Source organism: Schistocerca gregaria, chromosome 5 (assembly GCF_023897955.1).
Source record: "Schistocerca gregaria isolate iqSchGreg1 chromosome 5, iqSchGreg1.2, whole genome shotgun sequence".
Lineage (NCBI taxonomy): Eukaryota > Metazoa > Arthropoda > Insecta > Orthoptera > Acrididae > Schistocerca > Schistocerca gregaria.
Window position 1 is genome coordinate 353,888,517 of NC_064924.1, and position 21,839 is coordinate 353,910,355.

The window sequence follows — 21,839 nt, forward strand, 5'->3', positions numbered from 1 at the left end:
TTACTAGCTGGAGATACATCAGAGAATGTCGCATGCCACAATAACTGAGAACAGACTGCCCTGCAGTGCAGCCACAGTGTTGACCAAAGTGTTTTCTCACGTTGCATCATTCATTCACTCCTAGGTTGCCAGAAGTCCTTAATTTATTTATTTACCTGACTGATATAAATTCATAATACATTTTTCTTACAATAAATATACTTCACTAGCAAATCCAGCAATTCTTTGGAATTGCTAAGTATATATTGGAATTAGATGTATGCCCTAATCTCCTCTCCTCCAGGACTTTGAGCCTTGCTCATTGGTATTGTAAACAAAACCTTGATTGGAAACTGAAGGGACTTAAAATGAAAGGATAAATCATTTGAGATCAATGTTATATGGCATATGACAGCTCTCCAGCTGCTGTATCTGTTTGGACAGTAGCTTCAGTGACTGTAAGCATAGTTTTAATCTGTCAATGGATAATGTTACAAAGCTTTGGATGATTCAGACACTGTAGCAGTTTTCCAATAGCAAGCCAATGAGGCATAAATACAACTATACTGTGTCCTGTAAAACAAAGTGGGAGAAAGAAAACAAAACAGCACTCTGTTATATATACAGTTTTTGCTTAAATTTATATATAAGGATGTGTTTGATGGTTTACATGCCCTGCTGTTGTTGTTAAAAGAGGACAAGGAAATAGTATAATGCTACTTTCTAGCTTCTGTATAGTCTTGATATTTTACTTGTGCTTGCATTTCCAACTATAATTTAATTTGATCTGTTATTGATAAATTATTTCATGTTAAAAACAAAGATTCCAAGACTTACCAAGCGGGAAAGCACCGGCATACAGGCACAATGAACAAAACACATAAACACACACACAGAATTACTAGTTTTCGCAACCGATGGTTGCTTCTTCAGGAAGGAGAGGGAAAGACGAAAGGAAGTGGGTTTTAAGGGAGAGGGTAAGGAGTCAAGGAGTCATTCCAATCCCGGGTGCGGAAAGACTTCCCTTAGGGGGAAAAAAAGGACAGGTGTACACTCGTACACACACACACACACATATCCATCCGCACCTCACTGATCGTGTTATTTATAGGATGTTCTTGGTGTCCCCCTTGTTTCCTTCCCTACAGTCTTGTTTTTCAGACAATGCTCCTCTTTAAAAGAAAATTGGAGAACCAGCTGTCTCAATCCTCAGACTGCCTTCCTCATCAATACATTTGGCATTCAAACATACCCACACTCTTTTAACACTGAACATCTAAATCCTTTTACCCAGTCTCTCTTTGTATTGAAGATTTCATACTCAGTATTTCCATCTCACTTCCACTGTCTACATATTTCTCTCTCCCATTGTCTCCTTTTTCTTCCACTAACATTTTCTCCTTCCTGTCTCTCCTTCTGTCGCTCTCTTCAGTCTGTTCTCTCGCTTTGCATAGTCACTCTTGGCTTGCCATTGTCTTTGTCCCATTCTTTTTCTCACTCATTGCCACTGTCTCTTTCTTTCTCTCATACAGTCTGCTGCTTTTCTCTTCAACCACCATTATCTCCTCTCCACACAAGTCCTTTTGGATGGTTTGCTTGGGGTTTTAACCCCTAGACAAGAAAACTTTAACACTTGGATGTAGCAGATAGGGGAAATTGGGCAGATTTTATTCGTCTTGAAGTTTGCCAAGATGGGTCCAGCCCCCCTCCACTGCCACACCCCTCCCCCCACCCAGCCACCACCAAGCCTATGTATGGTCTCTACTCATCTCTCCCTTTCATTTCCACCGTCTCCTCTCTCTTTTACTCCCACTATCTCCATCCATCTCTCTTTCTCTTTTGCTGTCACTTTCTCTCTGCCACTATCACTGTCCACTCTTTTCCTCTCCCATGGCACTATTTTCTCCCTCTTCTGTTGTCACTGTCTCTCTGCTGCTCTCTTTCCGCACCAAAAAGTGCGGATATGTTCACATACCAAAATGTTTGATGAGGAAGGCAAAAGCTGGATCCTTCACTTTTCTGTCAGAATCTTTTAAAAAGGAGCATATTCACTGTTTTTGTGCTCTGACAGGAACGTTTTTCAGCTGCTTTCTTTCTTTACCACGTTACAGCAGGACTTGCTGCTTCTATAAAACAAACCCTATATATCAGCAAAATTTTGGCAGTTTATTTATATATTTCAGCACATTTACATACTTAAGCACATATAAACAGCTAATAAGTATGCATAACAAAGTTAACAAAAAATGTCTCCCATCCAATGCATGTTCACTATCCAGTACTTTCCATTAAAATGCACAACATTTTTAGGCTTCACCCACAGTATAATACCGAAAAATGTGATGTTTTATTTGCAAATACAAATCATTTGGTATGACAAAACAGTTTCTTTGTAAGGCGCTTGTGGCACCAGGTGGCACCATTGAATAATTTCCAGATAAAGACAGTCTGTGTAAGCATGAAGTGCCCATTATCTGAAAACAGAGCGTTATAGTTATTGGTGAAAAAACTATGACGAAACCCACACTTTGGAGACCTCAGCACCTTGTGATGACCTCAGAGCAGTTGTCATGTATCCTCGCTATGTCAGTTAAAACTACATTTACGTCTCAGACTGGATATTATGTGCATATTTTATATGCACAAGTAACAGACAATGATATTAAGAAAAGTTTCAATAATCCCTGAGAACATCTTCTTAAGAATATACAATAAAAATCTGAGTGATTTGCCATGAACAAAAATTATAGATGTGGCCATCTCCACAATTGGTACTTTTGGTGCCAGAAAATGACATTTCTAGATAAATGTACAGTTCAGTGCTGAGTGGTTGATTGTTTAGATAGTTATGAACACTGCTTTTTAATGTCTTGTTCATTATTAGGGTACTGTCAACCATCTGGACCTCAGTAACAGATAATAATATTGAAAAATAATTGAAGTTTCCTGAGAACAACATCTTAAGACTATATGGGAAAAATTTCAAAAATTCACCATGTACAGCAATTATAGAAGTGGCCATCCCCACAATTCATACTTTGGGTTTTCTCAGGAACTACACATGAACAAATGATGCTTTTATAAACCATCTAAGGTCCAACCTAGATAACACCTAATGAAAAAGAACCAACCAGTTTGGTCAATTTGCCTCAGCACGTGGAAGTGTGTAATGTTTAAATTTTGACCTGTATTGTAGGAAAGCTGCAATATGCCTGTTTTCACAATAGGTATATAAATGGTCACTATTCTAAGAGTTGTCCAAAACACTTGATCCCTTATCTATGTGATCAACAGAACCCAAGACATGACCCCTTAAAACTCTCTTTTGTGTGTGGCTTTTTGGAACATACTGGTACTGTGCATTGTCATGCACAGATCTATAAATATAGAGGGAAACTTCCATACACTAGACTGTTACATTGTGCTGAAAGCAGGGAATGTTCCTGAAATTGAAGAAGGTCCAAAAATAGCATCAATGTACAAGAAGCTGGAAAAATTGTTTGTAATTATTGCTGAACTACTATTTACTTGATAGTTGTTGCAGGTAGAGAGCATATCAAGATTAATGCTTGGACAATAGTTTCAGGTATTTGATCTTGTTCTTAAGCATTTATGAAGAAGACTTTATTTATATTAGCACTGGTCATGGAAGAGCATGCAGTCTAAAATTATCACAAGCATGAAGGTGGTTTGAAAAGTTCTCGGAATCACCATGAGAGGTCAGCACTAGCGCAACAAGGAGTTCACGTGATATTCATTGGACTGTTGCCTGTAAACACATGCCACATCAGTGCTGTTGGAAAAGAGTTTTGGCGGTGAGGTAGCTCTGTTGTGTTCCCGTGAAGTGATTTGCGAAGATGGAAAAAATCAAGATTTGAGCAGTGATTAAGTACTTCATAAAGAAAGGTATGAATGCAAAGGTCATTCATGTCGATTTCCGTAATACTGTGGGGGACTCTGCTCCTTCATATTCAACTGTTGCCAAGTGAACAATTGAAATTAAATTTGGTTGGAAAGCTTAGATGATGATCCATGCAATGGTCGGGCAAGAACGTGTCACTTCTCCAAAAATCATTGAAAAGGTGCACAAAATGGTCATGGAGGATCGCCGATTGAACGACTGAAAATGCGTGAAATTGCTCATGCTTGCCAGATGTCATCTGAAAAGTTATATCACATTTTAACTGAAGAATTATAAATGAAAAAAGTGCATGAAATTGCTCATGCTTTCCAGATGTCACCTGAAAGGGAATATCACATTTTAACTGAAGAATTAGAAACGAAAAAATTATCTGTAAGATGGGTGCTGCGACTCTTGATGTGCAGCCGCTCACATGTGCCTTAGCCATGGCAGAATTACATGAACTAAGGTATGAATTGTTGCCACACCCACCTTATTCAAGTGATATGGCTCCACCAGACTTCCATCTCTTCCCAAAACTAAAAATTTTTCTTGGTGGACGAAGATTCACTTCAAACAAAGAACCAATAGTCTGAGTTGACAACTATTTTGCAGGCCTGGAGGAAACTCATTTTCCAGATTAGATCAAGGCACTGTAACATCATTGGACCAAGTGCATTAATCTACAAGGATACTATATTGAAAAATAAAAACTTTTCAGTGATGTAAGTACTTTTTTGTTGTGTTCCAAGAACATTTCAAACCACCCTCATAATGGAGTACTAGATCATGGAAACTATTTTAAATATCCTTTTTGTAAAGCTTCTTATTGAAAAGTTAGTGATATACAAAACAAAGTCAAGAAGTTTAGCATTACACATGAAATACTTACATGCACCATAAAAGTAATGCATGGGAAATTTTATAACAGGATTGCATTCCTGGCATTACTGTGTGGAAGTATTCCCATACTGCATGACAGTGAATGTCCCAATAATGGAGTGGAGATGGAGCATAGCCAGTATACATTATTCACAAAGAGCAATGTATCAACATGTCTGCATTGTTATCATTGCTCAGAATGCACTAGGGACTTTGTACCACCCACAGATAGTCCTCTGTTCTCTGGTGATAGATATGTGTCACTATAAATACCTCCTACAGAGCTGCGCCCCCTTCATATAGTGCATAGAACAGAAGGGGACAATGTGAACCGTGTCATCATCTAGCTGGATTGGCATGCACAGGTGTGTATGACCAGCTATGTCTTGGCTAGTTGCAATGCAGGACACAGCTTAACCATTTCTTGTATTAATGTCATGTGTTGTGCTGGTGCTGTACAGTTAGTAGGGAAGCAGTTGACATGGGAGTAACTAGTGTGACTGTACAGGGACTCTGGTGGTGTGGCTGGGGATGAAGGGAGCTGGGGCAATGTGGAGTTGCCTTCTCAGCAATAGCTGCCCCAACCTGTGGTGGGGGTGTAGGCAGCAATTGTGGCAGGACCCTTGGGCAGGTGAGAATGAGAACACCATCTGGTGAAAGGTAGGACAATATGGAGGCATAGCCAACGATGTTGGGTAGGATGTATGAGTGGTTGGGCCATTGGAGGCATGCAATGTTCGTGTCACTCTATCTTCATTGAGGGCAACAAGGCACAGGTCATTATCAACAAGATTGATGGTAATATCTTCTGGGTTGAAGTCTCTGAGGTTGAGCCTAATGTTAATGAGGTGTACTGTATTGGGGCTGGCCGCCCATGCATTCTGTAGTAGCTGGTTATCATCTTTGCTGTTCATAGGGGTCGAGACAATCTACTCCCAGAGAACCCACACTGGTTTCATGCAGTTAAATGAATCATTCATTGGTGTGTTATAATCAGAATGTCAAGCACATGTATGCCTCTCTCAAGAACTTTGAAAGGTCCCATGTATGGCAGCTGTACTGCTGGCTGGAGTGTTTCATTCCATAGCATGATATATTCACAATAGAAGAATGTGAGAGCAGTTTGTGTAAGAAGACCTTAGACACCAGGTGTGGAGCTGGGGATGGCACATGAATATGTCTAATGTGGTCCTTTACTCGTTTAACCAGTACAGGTAGGGCCATGTGCTCAGGGTCATGCATGGCTAGAATAAAATCAGTGGGTATCATCAGTGATTCACCATATAGTATCTCAGTGAAGGATACTTGCAGGGCCTCCTTGGAGGCATTTTTGATGCCAAGTTGTACCCGTGGTAATGCTTTAGTCCACAACCTGCTGTGTCACATAAGGACAGCTTTGAGAGTTCTGTATCACCTCTCAAAAACCTCATTACTCTGGAGGAGGTTGACTGTAGTGCAGTTGCATTTGATTTTACAGAATTTTACATAGTGTGCTGAACAGTGCCAACTTGAACTGACAGCCTTGGTCTGTCTTTATTGTGTCTGGCATGCTGAAACAACCTATGCATGTTTCAACAAGAGTGCAAGCAGTGGACTCTGCTGTGATGCCTTTGAGGGGAATTGCTTCTGCCCACTGGGTCACTCTGTCTGTTATTGGTAGTAGATCCTTGAATTCCTCTGATTCTGGGAGAGGACCAATGAAATCAGTGTGTACATGGTGGAAATGAGCTTTTAGAATTTCATAGTGATCTGATTGTGGTTGTTCATGTTTCTGACCGTACTGTGTTGGTATGCTACACATGTCTGTGCCAGGTGCGGTAGTCCCACTTGATGCTGGGCCACTTGAAGCATTCTTTAATGAGGCAGACTGTATGAGTCTGATGCCTGGGTGGAACATGCTGTGGATTTTGTCAAAAATTGTGTGACACTCTGTTTGTGGCACCAACAGGTAGATGTCACAGAGGATTGGCGATTCAGTCCCCAGAACGGTGCGTAGTTCGATCCATAAGCCAGCACCCTTGACTATGTATCAGTTATGTGTATGTATGTATTAAACCACAGATCTAGAAACAACGGAGAGGCCTTGTTCTGCCGAAGCCCTCAGCAGTTCACAACCCCACAACAGACCACAGCAGTCCACCCACCCCACTGCCGCCCCACACTGAAAACCAGGGTTATTATGTAGTTCGGCCCCCAGTGGAATCCCCTGGAAATGTCTCATACCAGACAAGCGTAACCCCAAATGTTTGCATGGTAGAATAATTATGGTGTATGCATAAGAGGGAATGGTGTTTGCGCCGCAATAGCCAAAACAGTGTAACTGAGATGGAATATGGGTAACCAGACCACATTCACTGAGGAGATGGAAAACTGCATGAAACACCATCCACGGTCTGGGTGGCACACCAGACCTGGACACTAATCCACAGGGCGGATTTGTGCTGGGGACCAGCAAGCCTTCCCACTCGGGAAATTAGTTATATAATGCTTGTGATATGCTGCTGGTCAGTGGCTGAACTGCAGGGAGATGACACTAACTCACAATAAGTACTCAGTGATGGGAATGTCAGGATAGTGTACTGGCCAACAAGTTCCAGGGACTGATGTTTTCCAGTGGGTGCTGTACTGCATCAACTAGTGGTTTATGATCTGTGAACCTCCCAATGTCTTCATGGAAGTATCTCACCCATTTGTAAACAGTGAGAAATTCTCAGTCAAAGGCCAGTCATTTTGGCTGAGAGGTTGTAAGTTTTGTGAGAAGAATGGAAAGGGCTGTGCCTCCATGGCCACTTACTGTAGCAGTATGAAGCTAGTCATGTTGTTGCTTGTGTCAGTAGTGACTGTGAGGTGTGCTTCTGGAATGAGGTGGTCCAATTTGATTGCATGTACAATGAAATCCATAGTGAGTCTGAATGTGTCCTTCATCTTTGCAGTCCTCTCAGTCTTCCCTCTCCCTTGCTTGTTAGATTCTGCCAATGTGTTGGTGAGGGGTGTTAGTAAAGCCACTGCTTCCAGCAAGCAAGGCCAAGAAAAAATTAAAATTCTTAAGAATTGATGGAGCTCATGATAATTCTGGGAGAGGGGAAGCTGTTCCGAGGTCAGTCTTGTCCCACAACACTAAATATGTGCCTGTGGAAGATAACTTCTGCTTTTTGTCATCGTTGATCACCACACCCCTGTCTTTTAAGACTGTGAGGACTTGTTCAAGGTGTCACTTGTGGTCTTCGAGTAGGCCTACAACCAAAAAATGGAGAATGTCATCCAAATAGGCATAACAGAAATTGAACTGAAAAGTATCCCATTAATGAAGCACTGCCATGTCTGAGTTGCATTCCTCAATCTGCATAGCATTAAAAGATATTCAGAGAAACCAAACGGTGTGATAATTGCACTTTTTACAATAACATCTTTGTGTGTTAAGTTTTCTTACACTCAGTCACACTGAATATATTGCACCTGCTGGTGAGTGAATGAAATATTATACAGGGCATATCAAAAAGAATTATCCAGTTTCAAAAAATCATAACTGTTATGTTATTTGAGATAGGTGCATGAGCAATGTAGTGTTGGAAAAAGCAAACTCTCGAGTTTTATATGTTTCCCAGTAGGTAGCAGCAGCGTGCACCCACTTCAGTTCTAGTACAAATGGTGTCGAGACAACAGAAAGTGTTTTGTGTTCTATGTTTTGCACAGTTCGGGTCTGTAACAACTGTTCAGTATGACTTTTGTGCTAAGTATGGTGTCGATCCTACAGCATGGAGCATTAGACAGTGACATGAACAATTCTGAGAAACAGGTTGTTTGTGTAAAGGCAAATCGCGGGCACATCCCCAATTGTCTGACACAGGCGTCAAATGCATCTGCCGTAGTTTCACAAGGAGTCCACAGAAATCCACTCACAATACATTTTCAGTGGTGTAAGTACTTTTTTTTCTATTCCATTCCAAGAACTTTTCGAACCATCCTTGTAGTAATAATCATGGCTCTTGAGTTGTCATAGTACACAGATGACTGTGTAGGTATGTACAAAGCAGGCAAATGTCTGGTCACATTACATGTTTTGGATATCACAGTTGACTCATGAAGGATATCACAGTTTGAAATAATTTCCACTTGCTAATTTTGTTCAAACTGTTCCAAATTTGTTGTACATTCCTATTTGAAGTGCAGCAACACATTGTTTGCTGACATTGTTGTAGCACCATTACAGTTGTATTGGTCGGCAACACTTCACTCATAGCAATGGTAAACTCATATTTATCATAGCTCAGTGGTCCACACAATGACTACAGTGTCGATACACTTCATGCACATTAATCCCAGATGTAATGTTCCATGAAGCTGGCAGATCTGTATTCACAACAGAAGATGGCAGCTTTGTTAATGCACAATAAAACTATGCATATGAAAAGTTACTTAATGCATTTCACAGTTGACACTGAGTCACCACTAAGGAAGTATTTCCTTGCAGGGTGACAGGGAATGTCTGAATAATGGAGTCATGGTGGTGAAAGCGAATATACTTTATTCAGAAAGTGCAATTCAGCAACACGTCTACATCATACCATGACTCAGAACACAGTGCTGTCATTGACTCACCCACAGGTGACTCTGCTCTCTGGCCAGCAATGCATGTCATTATTGACATCCTACAGAAGTGAGGCATGGGTTTTGAGTAAGAAACATGACAAACATATTCTGATGTCTCTCCCTTTAAAAGGAATATTGTCATGTATGACATAAAAGGTGATTACAACAATTATTTTTTCCTTAATTTATTCTTAAGGGCTGGGAAGACATCGTGAAGCTGTCTACATCATTTCCAGAAGCATTTGCAACTCTTCCAGATGACATTGAGAGTAATGTGGAAACATGGAAGGAGGTATGTATATTATACTTCATCATCATCTTATCACTGAGCAGCACATTGATTTTGAATATTTTTATATAGATGCTAGTTTTGTGTACTGAGTTTGTACAATGTATTCATTCACTCACTCATCATCTTCCATAGATTCCATTGTGAAGGAGAATCTTAGGGGCTATGAAATGAGTCATTGTAGTCAGCAACTAACTGTAGAACCTGTTATAAACTATTTTAGAACCCATTTCTAAACTTCTATGAATTATTTTTAACTTGACATCTTTGAGGTGTCATGTATTCTTCCAGGTTTCAGCATCTTTTTTTAAGTTAATAAAATTATCAGAAAAGACACTGCTTTGAATGAAAAAACTGCTGCTCACCTCATGAATGTCTGTCATAGAACAACACTTGTCTGCTTGCTACTGGAACAGAGGCATGTTTCTAGTGAGCTTATCATGCTGCCAACTGGACTCTTCAATTCTGGAATATAATTTGTAGGATGACTGTATTATGAAATGTTTTCAAGTTTCTGTTGAATTTGAAAGCGCTCACAGTTTGTTATTTTATGTTAGATGTATGTTTGTTAAAGCCCATTACAGTATACTACAGAACCTGTGCTGACACTGCTAATTTTGAATGGTATTTTTTTCTTTTCTTTCCACTTCTTACACATCTTTGCTAGTTCAGAGATTTTTTTGGCCTATAGTAAGAAGTTTAACTACGTATTACTTTAATTATGTTGTAATATGAAGTTCTTTCCATACTTCCAGATGAAAAAAGTGCAGCACCCCCAGAGACTGTGTTCAGTGCTACCAGAGTATAATACTAAGGGATTATAGTGTTAGTGATTCATGTGCACCATCATTGGTGATATCTGTACACCCTCTGTTTTGACTCTGCAGGCAGTAACAGTGCTGAGTTTAGAAGTAAACAGTGTTTACAACATTAATTCCAGTGTACAACTGTGTCCCACTCATGAATACATATTCCTGTTAAACAGCTTCAGTCAGTTCACACTGACAGCCACCCACAGCCATACACCAGATTATGGTCCTTCTCATAGAGATGCATTGTGTGAGTGGCAGTGGCCAATTGAACATCATCCAGGGATAAAATACAGGCACATGTTGCACTTGCTACGTCATCAGTGACCATTGGGAACCATCTGCTTGCAACAGGATTATGATTATGTATGCCTCTAGCCAGGCTACTACTGACACCACAACTACTACTCTGGTGTTATGAAAGACCTGAGTGGAGAGTGGAAAGGTGCTCTGCTGTCTTCAGTGGTGAGAGCAGGTACTGTTTGTATGTGAGTGATGGACATACATATGTATGGCGCACCCATTTCATTTGGCATGCAAAACTGCAAGCCCCTACAGCTGTGCCAGGCTGTAACAGAAAGTTGATTTTGTAATGCACAATAATTTCTTAAAGAATCAGAAGCATGGCTTGGAAGTTTGTCCAGCCAGATTAGTTGCACAAAAGAGACAATTTTACTTAAAACAAGATCTGCAGCTACCATGGCTACAATTTTAGTGCTAGTAATTGGATAACCATCAACAACATTTTGAACTTCCATGTCTAAATGAAAACAAAGCAATACCTCTTTATCAAACTCTGTATACAGACCAGTGGGCAAACCTGATAAGGCATCAGCATTTGCATGTTGTACTGTAGGTTGAAAATGTAATTGTATCAAGACAGGAAAAGAGCCCATCAGTGTAAGCAATGTGGGCTCTGTCTGGCAAGGATGCCGGATGGTTAAAAAGAGACACCTGTAATTTGTAGTCTGTGGTCAGGTGAAACTTAGACCTGTATAGAAAGACATGAAGTTGTTTTAGAGCATACCCAATTGCTAAAGCTTCTTTATTTGAGAACAATCTGAGAACAATGTTGTTGCACTGAATTTAAGGTTTTAGAGGCATGTGCAACAGAGTGTTCTAATCCGTCCAGTTACTTATGAGCAAGGACGCTGGCAAGGCCAAACTGAGATGTGTCCTTGGGTAACACAAGGTGCAGGCCTGGCAGAATAGAGACCAAATAAGGGGCTGACTGCATCTTAGATTTTACAATTTGAATGCCTGCTCACAAGCGGGGATCCTTTGGAAAGGAACATCTTTATGAAATAATGCATGGATTGATTGTGCCACAATAGCAACATCGATATGAATTTGAGGTAGTACACAATTTTGCCTAAAAATGCCTGTAATCCCTTGATGGATGTGGGGTGTAGCAGTGCAGCACTTCAAAACTCAAATAAATATTATATGGTTGAAAATGCTGTGTCTTGCCCAAATTGCACTTTAGCCCTCCAGACTGTAAAACAGAAAAAGAGCATGAAGGTTCTGCAAATGTTTTACTGCAGAGGTACGAGACACTACTACATCATCTAAATAACTGATGAAGCCTAAAGCTGATGCAGTAAGTTTCTCAAGAAACACTGAAAAATAGCTCCCGTGCTTGCCATGCCAAAAGGCAAATGCTGCTAATGATAAAGCCCAAATAATATATTGATAACTAGAAGGCATTTAGATTCCCCACCTAGTGGTAGATATAAATATGCATCTGCTACATCAAAGCTTTGAAAAATAATAGAACCCCCCTCCCCCAATAATTTTGCTCGCAGCTCATCAGGTCATGGTAAAGGATAGGTGTCAGTGATTGAAGTGCATTAACTGATTTTTTTAAAACACCACAAAGGTCTAACTTTCCTTTAGGTTTTTTACTATCACCAGGCATGTTGACTATTCACAAAAAGAAATAAGTCAAATAACATCAAGTGACCAAAGATGATCTAATTCTGCTTTTTCTGGTCCCATAAAGTTACTGGTACTGGATGGGACCAGATGAAACAGGGACCAGCAGGCTGCTTCATCATACTATGAGCCTGAAATTCTGTTCACTACTCTGTTCTGGAAAAAATAAAGAGCAAAATTTTGCACAGAGAGCATCTGACTGTTGATATGAGATGTAGTCAATAACCAAATGCACTTCACCATTGCTGAAGAATCCAAAAAGTTTAAAATCATCCAAACCAAACAGATTTTCAGTGTAAGCATTGTCCACTACTAGGAATGTTAATGAATGAATCATGACTTGTAACTCACAGGTGCTGAAAACTGACCAAGAATGAGAATCTGTTGTTTGTTATAATTCACTAGCCTCTATGACACTGGAGCCAGCAGGGAGAACTCAAATCCACGTAAGTTTGAGAATTCACCAATGCTGCTGCTGCACCTGCATCCATCTGCATTCTCAGTGGTTTGTTAAACACATGTACCTCAATGTATAACTTGCTTGGAGACCATTATTACTGACACACTGTTCACATGCACATTTGTTTTATTCTCATTCAGGTTCGGAAGAGAGTTACACATAGAATGTGTGTCCTTTTTTATGGCACCTATTACACTTTGGCCAGCACTTGGGGTGTGTGGTTCATTTGTGTAGAATGAAACAGTATGGTCATGAAGGAAATCAGAGCTCACATGGAAGGCTGCAGAGCATGAGGCTGCTGCTGTTGTTGTGATGTGGACTGTTGTTGTCACAAACAACAATTATCTAAATGATACTGAGACATTTGTTGGACTGCTACAATAGCTTCTCTGTCCCCTTGCAAACTCACTGAAGGGTGAGAGGATCTGATTTCTGAAACTCAGACAAGGCTGCTATCTGACTACCTGCAGCCCATGAAACTTCAAATGATTGAACTATTTTTAATGCTTCCACAAGTGTAGGATTTTCACTCTGTAGAGCTCGCTCTTGAACTTCCCTATCAGCAGCAAGACAAATGATTGCATTTAAAATCATTTGATCTGAACTTAATTCCTTCTGAACATTTATCACAAAATGACAATGATGACTGAGTATGTATAGTTCTGCTGCCCATGCCCTGTATGACTGTTTTAGCCACTTTTGGCAATGGTAAAACTCCAGATGAGCAGCAATAATGTGAGTAAGCTTACAGTGATAGGTAGAAGGTAACAAGCACATATGATCCAAAGAAGGAATTGAAGGTTCTTGTAAGGGGTTGAGCTGACACATCATCTGATATGCAGGAGATGAGATTCACATTAAAAAAAGAGCCTTGCTCAAGTTCATGTCTGTTACCCCAAATGCCTCAAAATGTTGTTACAGGCATTTTCCATATGTGGTCCAGCCTGTTGCTGCACATCATACACAGGGAACAGTGTGGTTATGTTGTTGGTGGGGCTGCATGTTGTGTCCATATAGTTATTAAACTGGAAAGAGCAACTGTCAGCACCTGCTGTTTCTCAAAAAGATATGTAAACACTGCCACCATGGAAATTAAACTCAAAGAACAAATGACTGAGGTGGAACACGCAGGGTTGAATACCGTAATCATTACCAAAGTGTTCTAACATAAGAAGACTGTCACTTTATTATATGAAGAAGCATAAACACATGAGAGACAAAGTTCATACAACAGACAACACACAAGTCACTGGTGGAGCCTTGTGCTCTAGCTTACTGCAGTGCAGCAGGCAGGCCGCACTTCCAGCTGCTGTCATACAAGCAGGCAGGTGGCCTCTAGCAGCCAAATCAAGCAGTCTTCATGCGTGAACTATGAAATGGTGGTCGCACAAATTTGGTAGTAACAACAGAAATTTGTCAAGATATCACTGAATTGTTATTATTCATTATATTTAATATTTCCACTTTAATGATATTTCAGATTTTTATGTTCAAAGATGTAAATTATATACTGCTCTTGAAATGAAAATCACTGAATTCCTGTACATTTATTTTTCATAATTCTTTTCATGGTGTACAATATAAAAAACAGATGACATACATCAACAAATTCTTAATGGGCATTGAACATTTACATTTTGAGAAGTACATAGCTCAATTACAACTGTATTTTTAGTTATTTTATATTATTATTATTACATTAAAGCCCAATGAGGCTCTTGGCAATGCAGATAGCATCTTCTCACAGTCACTGGCTACCAGCCAATAGATTGCAGTGACAGGCGCTATAAAACTGTGAGAATATTTTGAAATGTACTCTATATTATATATTTATTCTTTTTCCCAGCATTGCCCATTATCTTCAGAAGATCACATGTTAATTTTGATTTGGCAATATTAGCGGTAGACGATATCCGGATGCCCTTCCTCCCTCCTAACGCCCCAACTCCCCCCCCCCCCCCCCCCCCCCCGCCCTCCAGCCTCACTGTATGAATCTTTCTTTGTGCACCCCATCTGTCTATCTTATAATTAAATTTTCCCTGAGACAATGTAAGGGGAAAAATAAGCTGGAGATAAGACCTGAAAAGTTTATGTTGAGGAGGGCATTCGACTTCGGTAGTTCATGCAGCACTATTGGCTGTGGTGCTGCGGTGGTGTAATGGCCAGCATTTCTGCCCATTAAGCAAGAAGATCCGGGTTTGAGTTGAGGCTGCGGCCCAAATTTTAATTCATCTCTTTAGCTTCCAACATTACCATCTGTCTATGTTAAGTTCATCCCATTTGAAAGTATGAGAACATTTTCAAAATAGTTGTGACTTGTGAAGTGGGATGTGGATACCAGACCAGTGTTCACCTAGTCAAATGTGGGAAACTGGCTAAAAACCATATCCAGGCTGACCAGCACACTGGCCCTCATCATTATCCTAAAGGGCACATTTGATCTGGGGCTGGCACACTTCCCCAGTTTCCAGAATCAGCTTGCTTCATGTGATGCTAACTAATATGAAAGCAGTTTTCAGTCCTCACAGTTGATCATTGTTAATGTGGGTGAAGTCACTGAAGTATTCTATACTATAATAGCTTTCAAATCTATTATTGCGTGAAATCTTCATTTCAAATGAAACAAGCAACATCCTTAAATTTATTCTCCCTTCACTTACAAAAATTGTAGTCAGAGGTATTGTAGTTTCACATACAGTGTTTCTATGTGATGTCGTTTCTACAAGTATGAAAATAGGTTTTTAGTTCTTTAGTAGGTGATGTGGGTAATTCAAACTGCACTTGTATTTGAAATGACAATTTATATAAAATAAGTATGGAAGATTATATTTCTGTCTGTGAATGTCATAATCTCTGACACTTATTTTTCTTTTATCTCCATTTGCAACCATCAATTGTAACCTGATAATGCTGTAAGATGCTAGAAGTCAGTTCATGACAAACAAAAAGTATTCATTATATCAAGAAAAGCTTTCTATTTCTTTTGCAACAAAAAAACTGATGTTCTCCCAATACACAATTTTCCAAATTAAGGGAAATTAGGACAGAGGAATAAAATATCAATTACATGAAATGAAAACTCGCACATAAGCACAACAAAAAGATTCTCGCAGTTAAAGGTTTTGGCCATTAAGACCTTCATCAACACTAGACACACATAGGCGTACACACGTGCACGTGCACACACACACACACACACACACACACACACACACACACACACACACACACACACACGTCTGTATTCTCAAGCAACTGATACCACACTGCGAGTAGCAGCACCAATGCATGATGGGACTGGTGACTGGATGGGGGTAAGGAGGAGGTTGGGGCAGGGAGGGGAGTGGATAGTATGGTGGCGGACAGTGAAGTGCTGCAGATCAGATGGTAGGCAGGGGAGAGGTGGGGAGGAGGGGGAAAGGGTGGAAGTAGCGGAAAAGGAGAGAAATAAAAAGACTGGGTGTGGTGGTGGAATGACAACTGTGTAGTGCTGTATTGGGAACAAGGAAGGGGCTGGATGTCTGAGGACAGTGACTAACGAAGGTTGAGGCCAGAAGGGTTATGGGAATGTAGGATTTATTGCAGGAAAAGTTCCCACCTGTGCTATTCAGAAAAGCTGGTGATGGTGGGGAGGATCCATTTGGCACAGGCTGTGAAGCAGTTATTGAAATGAAAGATATCATGTTTGGTAGCATGTTTAGCAACAGGGTGGTCCACTTGTCTGGGCCATAGTTTGTCAGGGCCATTCATGTGGACAGACAGCTCGTTGGTTGTCATAGGTGATGTTAGTGACCAGACTGGAGTAGGTGGTGGTGGGAGTATGTATGGGACAGATCTTGCATCTAGTTCTATTACAGAGGCATGAGCCATGAGGCAAGGGATTGGGAGCAGGGCTTGTGTATGGATCGATGAGTATATTCTGTAGGTTTGGTGGACTGTGGGATACCACTGTGGGAGGGGTGGAAAGGATAGTGGGCAGGACATTTCTCATTTCAGGGAAATTGAGAGGTAATTGTAACCCAGGTGGAGAATGTAATTCAGTTGCTCCAGTATTGGATGGTACTGATTTATGAGGGGAGCGCTGATCTTTGTTTGGTCAGTTGGTGGGATTTTGGGAGGTGATGGGAGACTGGAAAGGTAAGGCATGGGAGATTTGTTTTTGTACAAGGTTGGGGAGACAATTAAGGTCAGTGAATGCTTCAGTGAGACTATTTCAAGAGGGACTGCTAGTCACTGTAGATGCAATGACCACAAGTGACTAGGCTGTACAGAAGGGTTTTATTGGTATGGAACAGATGGCAGCTGCTGAAGTGGAGGTATTGCTGGTGGTTGATATGAACAGAGGTACTGGTGTAGCCAAATTTGAAGTGGATATCAACATCTAGGAAGGTGGCTTGTTTGATTGAGTAGGACCAGGTGAAGCAAATTTTGGAGAAGTTGTTGATGTTCTGGAGGAATGTGGATAGAGTGTCCTCACCTTCTATCCAGATAGCAAAAATGCCATAAAAGAATAGGAACCATGTGAGGGGTTTAGTATTCTGGGTTTTAGAAAGAATTGCTCTAGATGGCCCCTGAATAGGTTGGAATAGGATGGTGCCATGCAGGTCCCCCTAGCTGTACCCCAGATTTGTTTGTAGATAATGCCTACAAAGGAGAAGTAATTGTGGGTGAGGATATAGTTGGTCATGGTGACTAGGAAGGAGGTTGTCAGTTTGGAATCCGTCAGGCACTGGGAAAGGTAGTGTTCAATAGTGGTAAGGCCATGGACATTAGGAATGTTAGTGTACAGGGAGGTGGCATCAGTAGTGAGCTGTAGGGCACCGTGTGGTAAAGAGACAGAAACAGTGGAGAGTTGGTAGAGGAAATGATTGGTATTTTTTATATAGGAGGGTAGGGTCCGGGTAGCAAGTTGAAGTGTTGATCTACAAGAGCAGAGATTGTCTCAGTAGAGACACGGTAACCAGTCACTTTGGGGTGTCCTGGGTGGTTAGGTTTATGGACTTTAGGAAGAGCGTAGAAGGTAGGAGTGCAGGGAGTGGTAGGGGTGAGGTTCTGTGATGGGCCTAACAACAATGCAGGAACAGTATGTGGAACTGGGATCTGGCTAGGGATAAGGAAACATTTCTGCATTGATGCAGATGTAAGGAGCAACGATCCATGGTGGTGGAAAAATGCAAAAAATTATGTAAATAATATAGAATTACATCTGAAAAATTTCTAAAAAAAATATTCCCAAATATGTATGAAAATTCACAAAAAGGATTAAATGGATGCAATAAGGGGAACCAACCTTGTACAAAAACAAATCTCCCATGCTTTATCTTTCCAGTCTCCCATCACCTCCTAAAGTCCCACTGTCCGACCACAGAGTAGCACTCCTCTTGTAACTCAGTACCACCCAGGACTGGAGCAACTGAATTACATTCTCCGCGAGGATTACAGTTACCTCTCGTCATGCCCTGAAATGAGAAATGTCCTGCCCACTATCCTTCCCACCCCTTCCACAGTGCCAGCTGGGGTGGCCAAGTGGTTCTGGGCACTACAGTCTGGAACCGCACAACCGCTATGGTTGCAGGTTCGAATCCTGCCTCGGCCATGGATATGTGTGACATCCTTAGGTTACCTAGGTTTAAGTAGTTCTAAGTTCTAGGGGAATGATGACCTCAGCAGTTAAGTCCCATAGTGCTCAGAGCCATTTTCAACCTTCCACAGTGGTATTTCTCCGTCCACCAAAGGTACACAATATACTTGTCCATCCATACACAACCCCTGCTCCCAGTCCCTTACCTCATGACTCATATACCTGTATATACCAAGATGCAAGTCTGTCCCGCACATCCTCCCACCACCATATACTCCAATCCGATCATTGACATCACCTACCCCATCAAAGGCAGGGATACCTGTGTAACTAGTCATACGGTCTACAAACTAAGCTGCAACCACTGTGCTGCACTTTAAGTAGACATGACAACCAACAAGCTGGCTTTCTGAATGAATGGCCACCGACAAACTGTGGCCAAGAAACAAGTGGACCTCCATGTTGCTGAACAGGTTCCCAAACATGATATCCTTCATTTCGATGACTGCATCACAGCCTGTGCCATATGGATCCTTCCTGCCAACTCCAGCTTTTCTGAAATGCACAGGTGGGAACTTTCCCTGCAATACATCCTACATTCCCATAACCCTTCTGGCCTCAACCTTTGTTAGTCACTGTCCTCACCCATCCAGCCCCTTCCCAGCTCCCATTTCAGCACTATACAGCTGTCATTCCACCACCGCACCCCGTCTCTGTTTATTTCTCTTCTTTTTCGCTACTCCCCCCCCCCCCCCCCCCCCTCCCTCCCTCCCAACTCTCCCCTGCTCATCATCTGACCTGCAGCACTTCCTGTCTGCCAGCCCACCATATTATCTGTTCCCCTCACTGCCCCAGGTTCCTCCTTACCCCCATCCAGTCACCTCTTCCATCATGCACTAGTGCTTTTGCTCACAGTGTGATTTCAGTTGCCCAAGACTGCAGTCATGTGTGAATTGCATTTGCGTGAGTGAGTGAGTGTCTGTGTGTGTGTGTGTGTGTGTGTGTGTGTGTGTGTGTGTGTGTGTGTGTGTGTGTCATTCCGTCCTGGGTTTTCCATTGTTTGACATGAAATGAAAACATTAAATGAAATTTCCTTTGGCTCTGATAGAACATGACAACAATATTGAAGAGCAAATCCTTACTGATGCTCCTCAAAATATTATTTATTTGGTTATGAATTAGTTTCAGCTTCTTAGGTCATCATCATCTGACAACTGAATGCTACAGTCAGAAATAAGATGCTATGCAACTTACACAGATATGACTCATACAGATAGAGAACATACACAAAATGATTAGATATAGAGTGTTTACAAAAAAGTATTACATTTTAATGTCACATAGAAAAGATTAAATTGTACTACAAATAAACAATTGGATTATTGCTAATATCTTTATATTTAGCAATAGATGAAAAATGAGATGGAATTTGCTATTTTCATCTGATATTTGTGCGACTGTAACTTAATTTGACAGAGAGATGAAAGTAATCGTGTTTGACCATTTAAAACTGTGCTGGCATTCTGTGGCTGGTGACACAATGCGATACTTGGTTTTGAAACAATCCATCAGATCTGCCATGAGATAATTATTAGCATATTTGAGAGTATATTCTCTCTTTGTGTTTGCAAACTTTTAGAATTTTTTTTATCAGCATCCACAGTCATCTTCTCATTAGGATTTGCTGGTATGTGTTAGGTTATGAAATAGATTCTTGGGATTGTGTGAAATTTTAACCACAATTCTTCCAAACTTTTCCTTTAATAATTCAAAAGAAGGAATCTCTTGATCCAAAAAGTAACTTTTCTCACATTTTAGTAATGAATTTATATATCCCTGCTTGACAACCAGAATTTTTTATATCGTTATTTAAGTACATTCAACTTTATTTTCAGTGGTTTGATCTTGATGCACCAGAATCTGTGGACTTTCCTTGTGAATATCATCAAAAGCTTAATAGTTTTGAGATCCTTATGCTAGTCCGTTGCTTCCGTGTTGATCGTGTGTTCAGAGCAGTCACAGATTATATTGCATCAACCATGGGTGAAGGCTTCATTACACCTCCAGTCATCAGGTATATTTTTAATGGCACTAATTTGTCTGATTTTGTGAATATAATAATTATTCAATGGATTTATAAATAATTGTTAATATGAAGTTGCAATATGAATTTACAATCATAGCTATGTCAGAAAAACAGAATATAAATACAACTCCAGTATTAGTATGAGTGAAACAGTATTTCTGTAATGTCATTTAAGATTTTACTTGAGTTTCTGTTTCTTTGTTTTCATTAATTCTGTTGATTAGAAACTTACAATTGAAATGCAATTAAATGTTTACGTCATTATATATCCTTTCTCTGTATGATTAGTAACTCAATGATAAAATAAACAGTAAATTTAATGTTTTGTTCTATGTGTGCAGCTTGGATGCAATTTATGATCAGAGCCTTCCTAATATGCCAGTTATTTTCATACTGAGTCCTGGTTCAGATCCAACCAGTGAGTTAATGAAGTTGGCAGACCGTTGTGGAAGTGGAGGTGGAAAGTTTAAGTATTTATCCCTGGGCCAGGGTCAGGAACCTGTAAGTATATATCTGTTAATCCGTTTAGTCTTGCAAACTTTTATGACAAAATTATATTCCACTGATCTGCACTTTCTTATGCAGCTCATTGTTGAATATATACCAGAGAATATTTCATTGTGTACCATTTTTACCGTGTAACTGAGATACTCCCATCTATAGAATATGCTTTAATGAAGAATACTTTCTGCAAAATTCACACTAACTGGATATCCATAGCGCAGTTCATGCAGCTGTTCCAAAGAAACTAATCTCTTTTATGTTTTGAAATAAATATTTATATTTGAAAAATTACATGGGTGAAGTTAGGTACCCACACATGGGAAAGGGCTTAAATTGGTTGCTATGTGATGGAACATGAAGAGGGAAAGATATAGGTGATCTTTTGTTGGGAAGACACTCTCCCTGACACTCCCAGCCTATCACATCTACATAATTATATGACAAATAAGAGAATCAATATATTAGAACACAAAATATTAAATCTCATTCAGTACATGTGTGAGGATTAATTACTTTCCACAATATGCACTTATTACAATAAATCTTGATTTCCAGTCTAATTTTTAAAAGCATGTATAAATTTATATTAAAATACTCCTGCACCATAAATCCAGGTAATTATGAGCATTTAGAACAAAAATACACATATATGTAGTATAAAATAGAAAGAAACTTCCACATGGAAAAAATATATTAAAAACAAAGATTCCAAGACTTACCCAGCGGGAAAGCGCCGGTAGACAGGCACAATAAAATAACACACAAAATTTCGAGCTTTCGCAACCGGCGGTTGCTTCATCAGGAAAGAGGGAAGGAAAAGGAA

The 21,839-nt window shown here is 40.2% G+C and overlaps 1 protein-coding gene across 1 annotated transcript in view; it reads left to right on the top strand.

Annotated features, from left to right (window-relative positions):
- Nucleotides 1-21,839, top strand: part of LOC126273341 (dynein axonemal heavy chain 10) — a 1,458,287-nt gene that overhangs the window by 1,276,942 nt on the left and 159,506 nt on the right. The window contains exons 143-145 of the mRNA XM_049976887.1: nucleotides 9,549-9,644; nucleotides 20,322-20,500; nucleotides 20,854-21,013. Of these exons, the coding sequence (XP_049832844.1) occupies nucleotides 9,549-9,644; nucleotides 20,322-20,500; nucleotides 20,854-21,013 (435 nt within the window). The remainder of the gene's footprint in view (nucleotides 1-9,548; nucleotides 9,645-20,321; nucleotides 20,501-20,853; nucleotides 21,014-21,839) is intronic.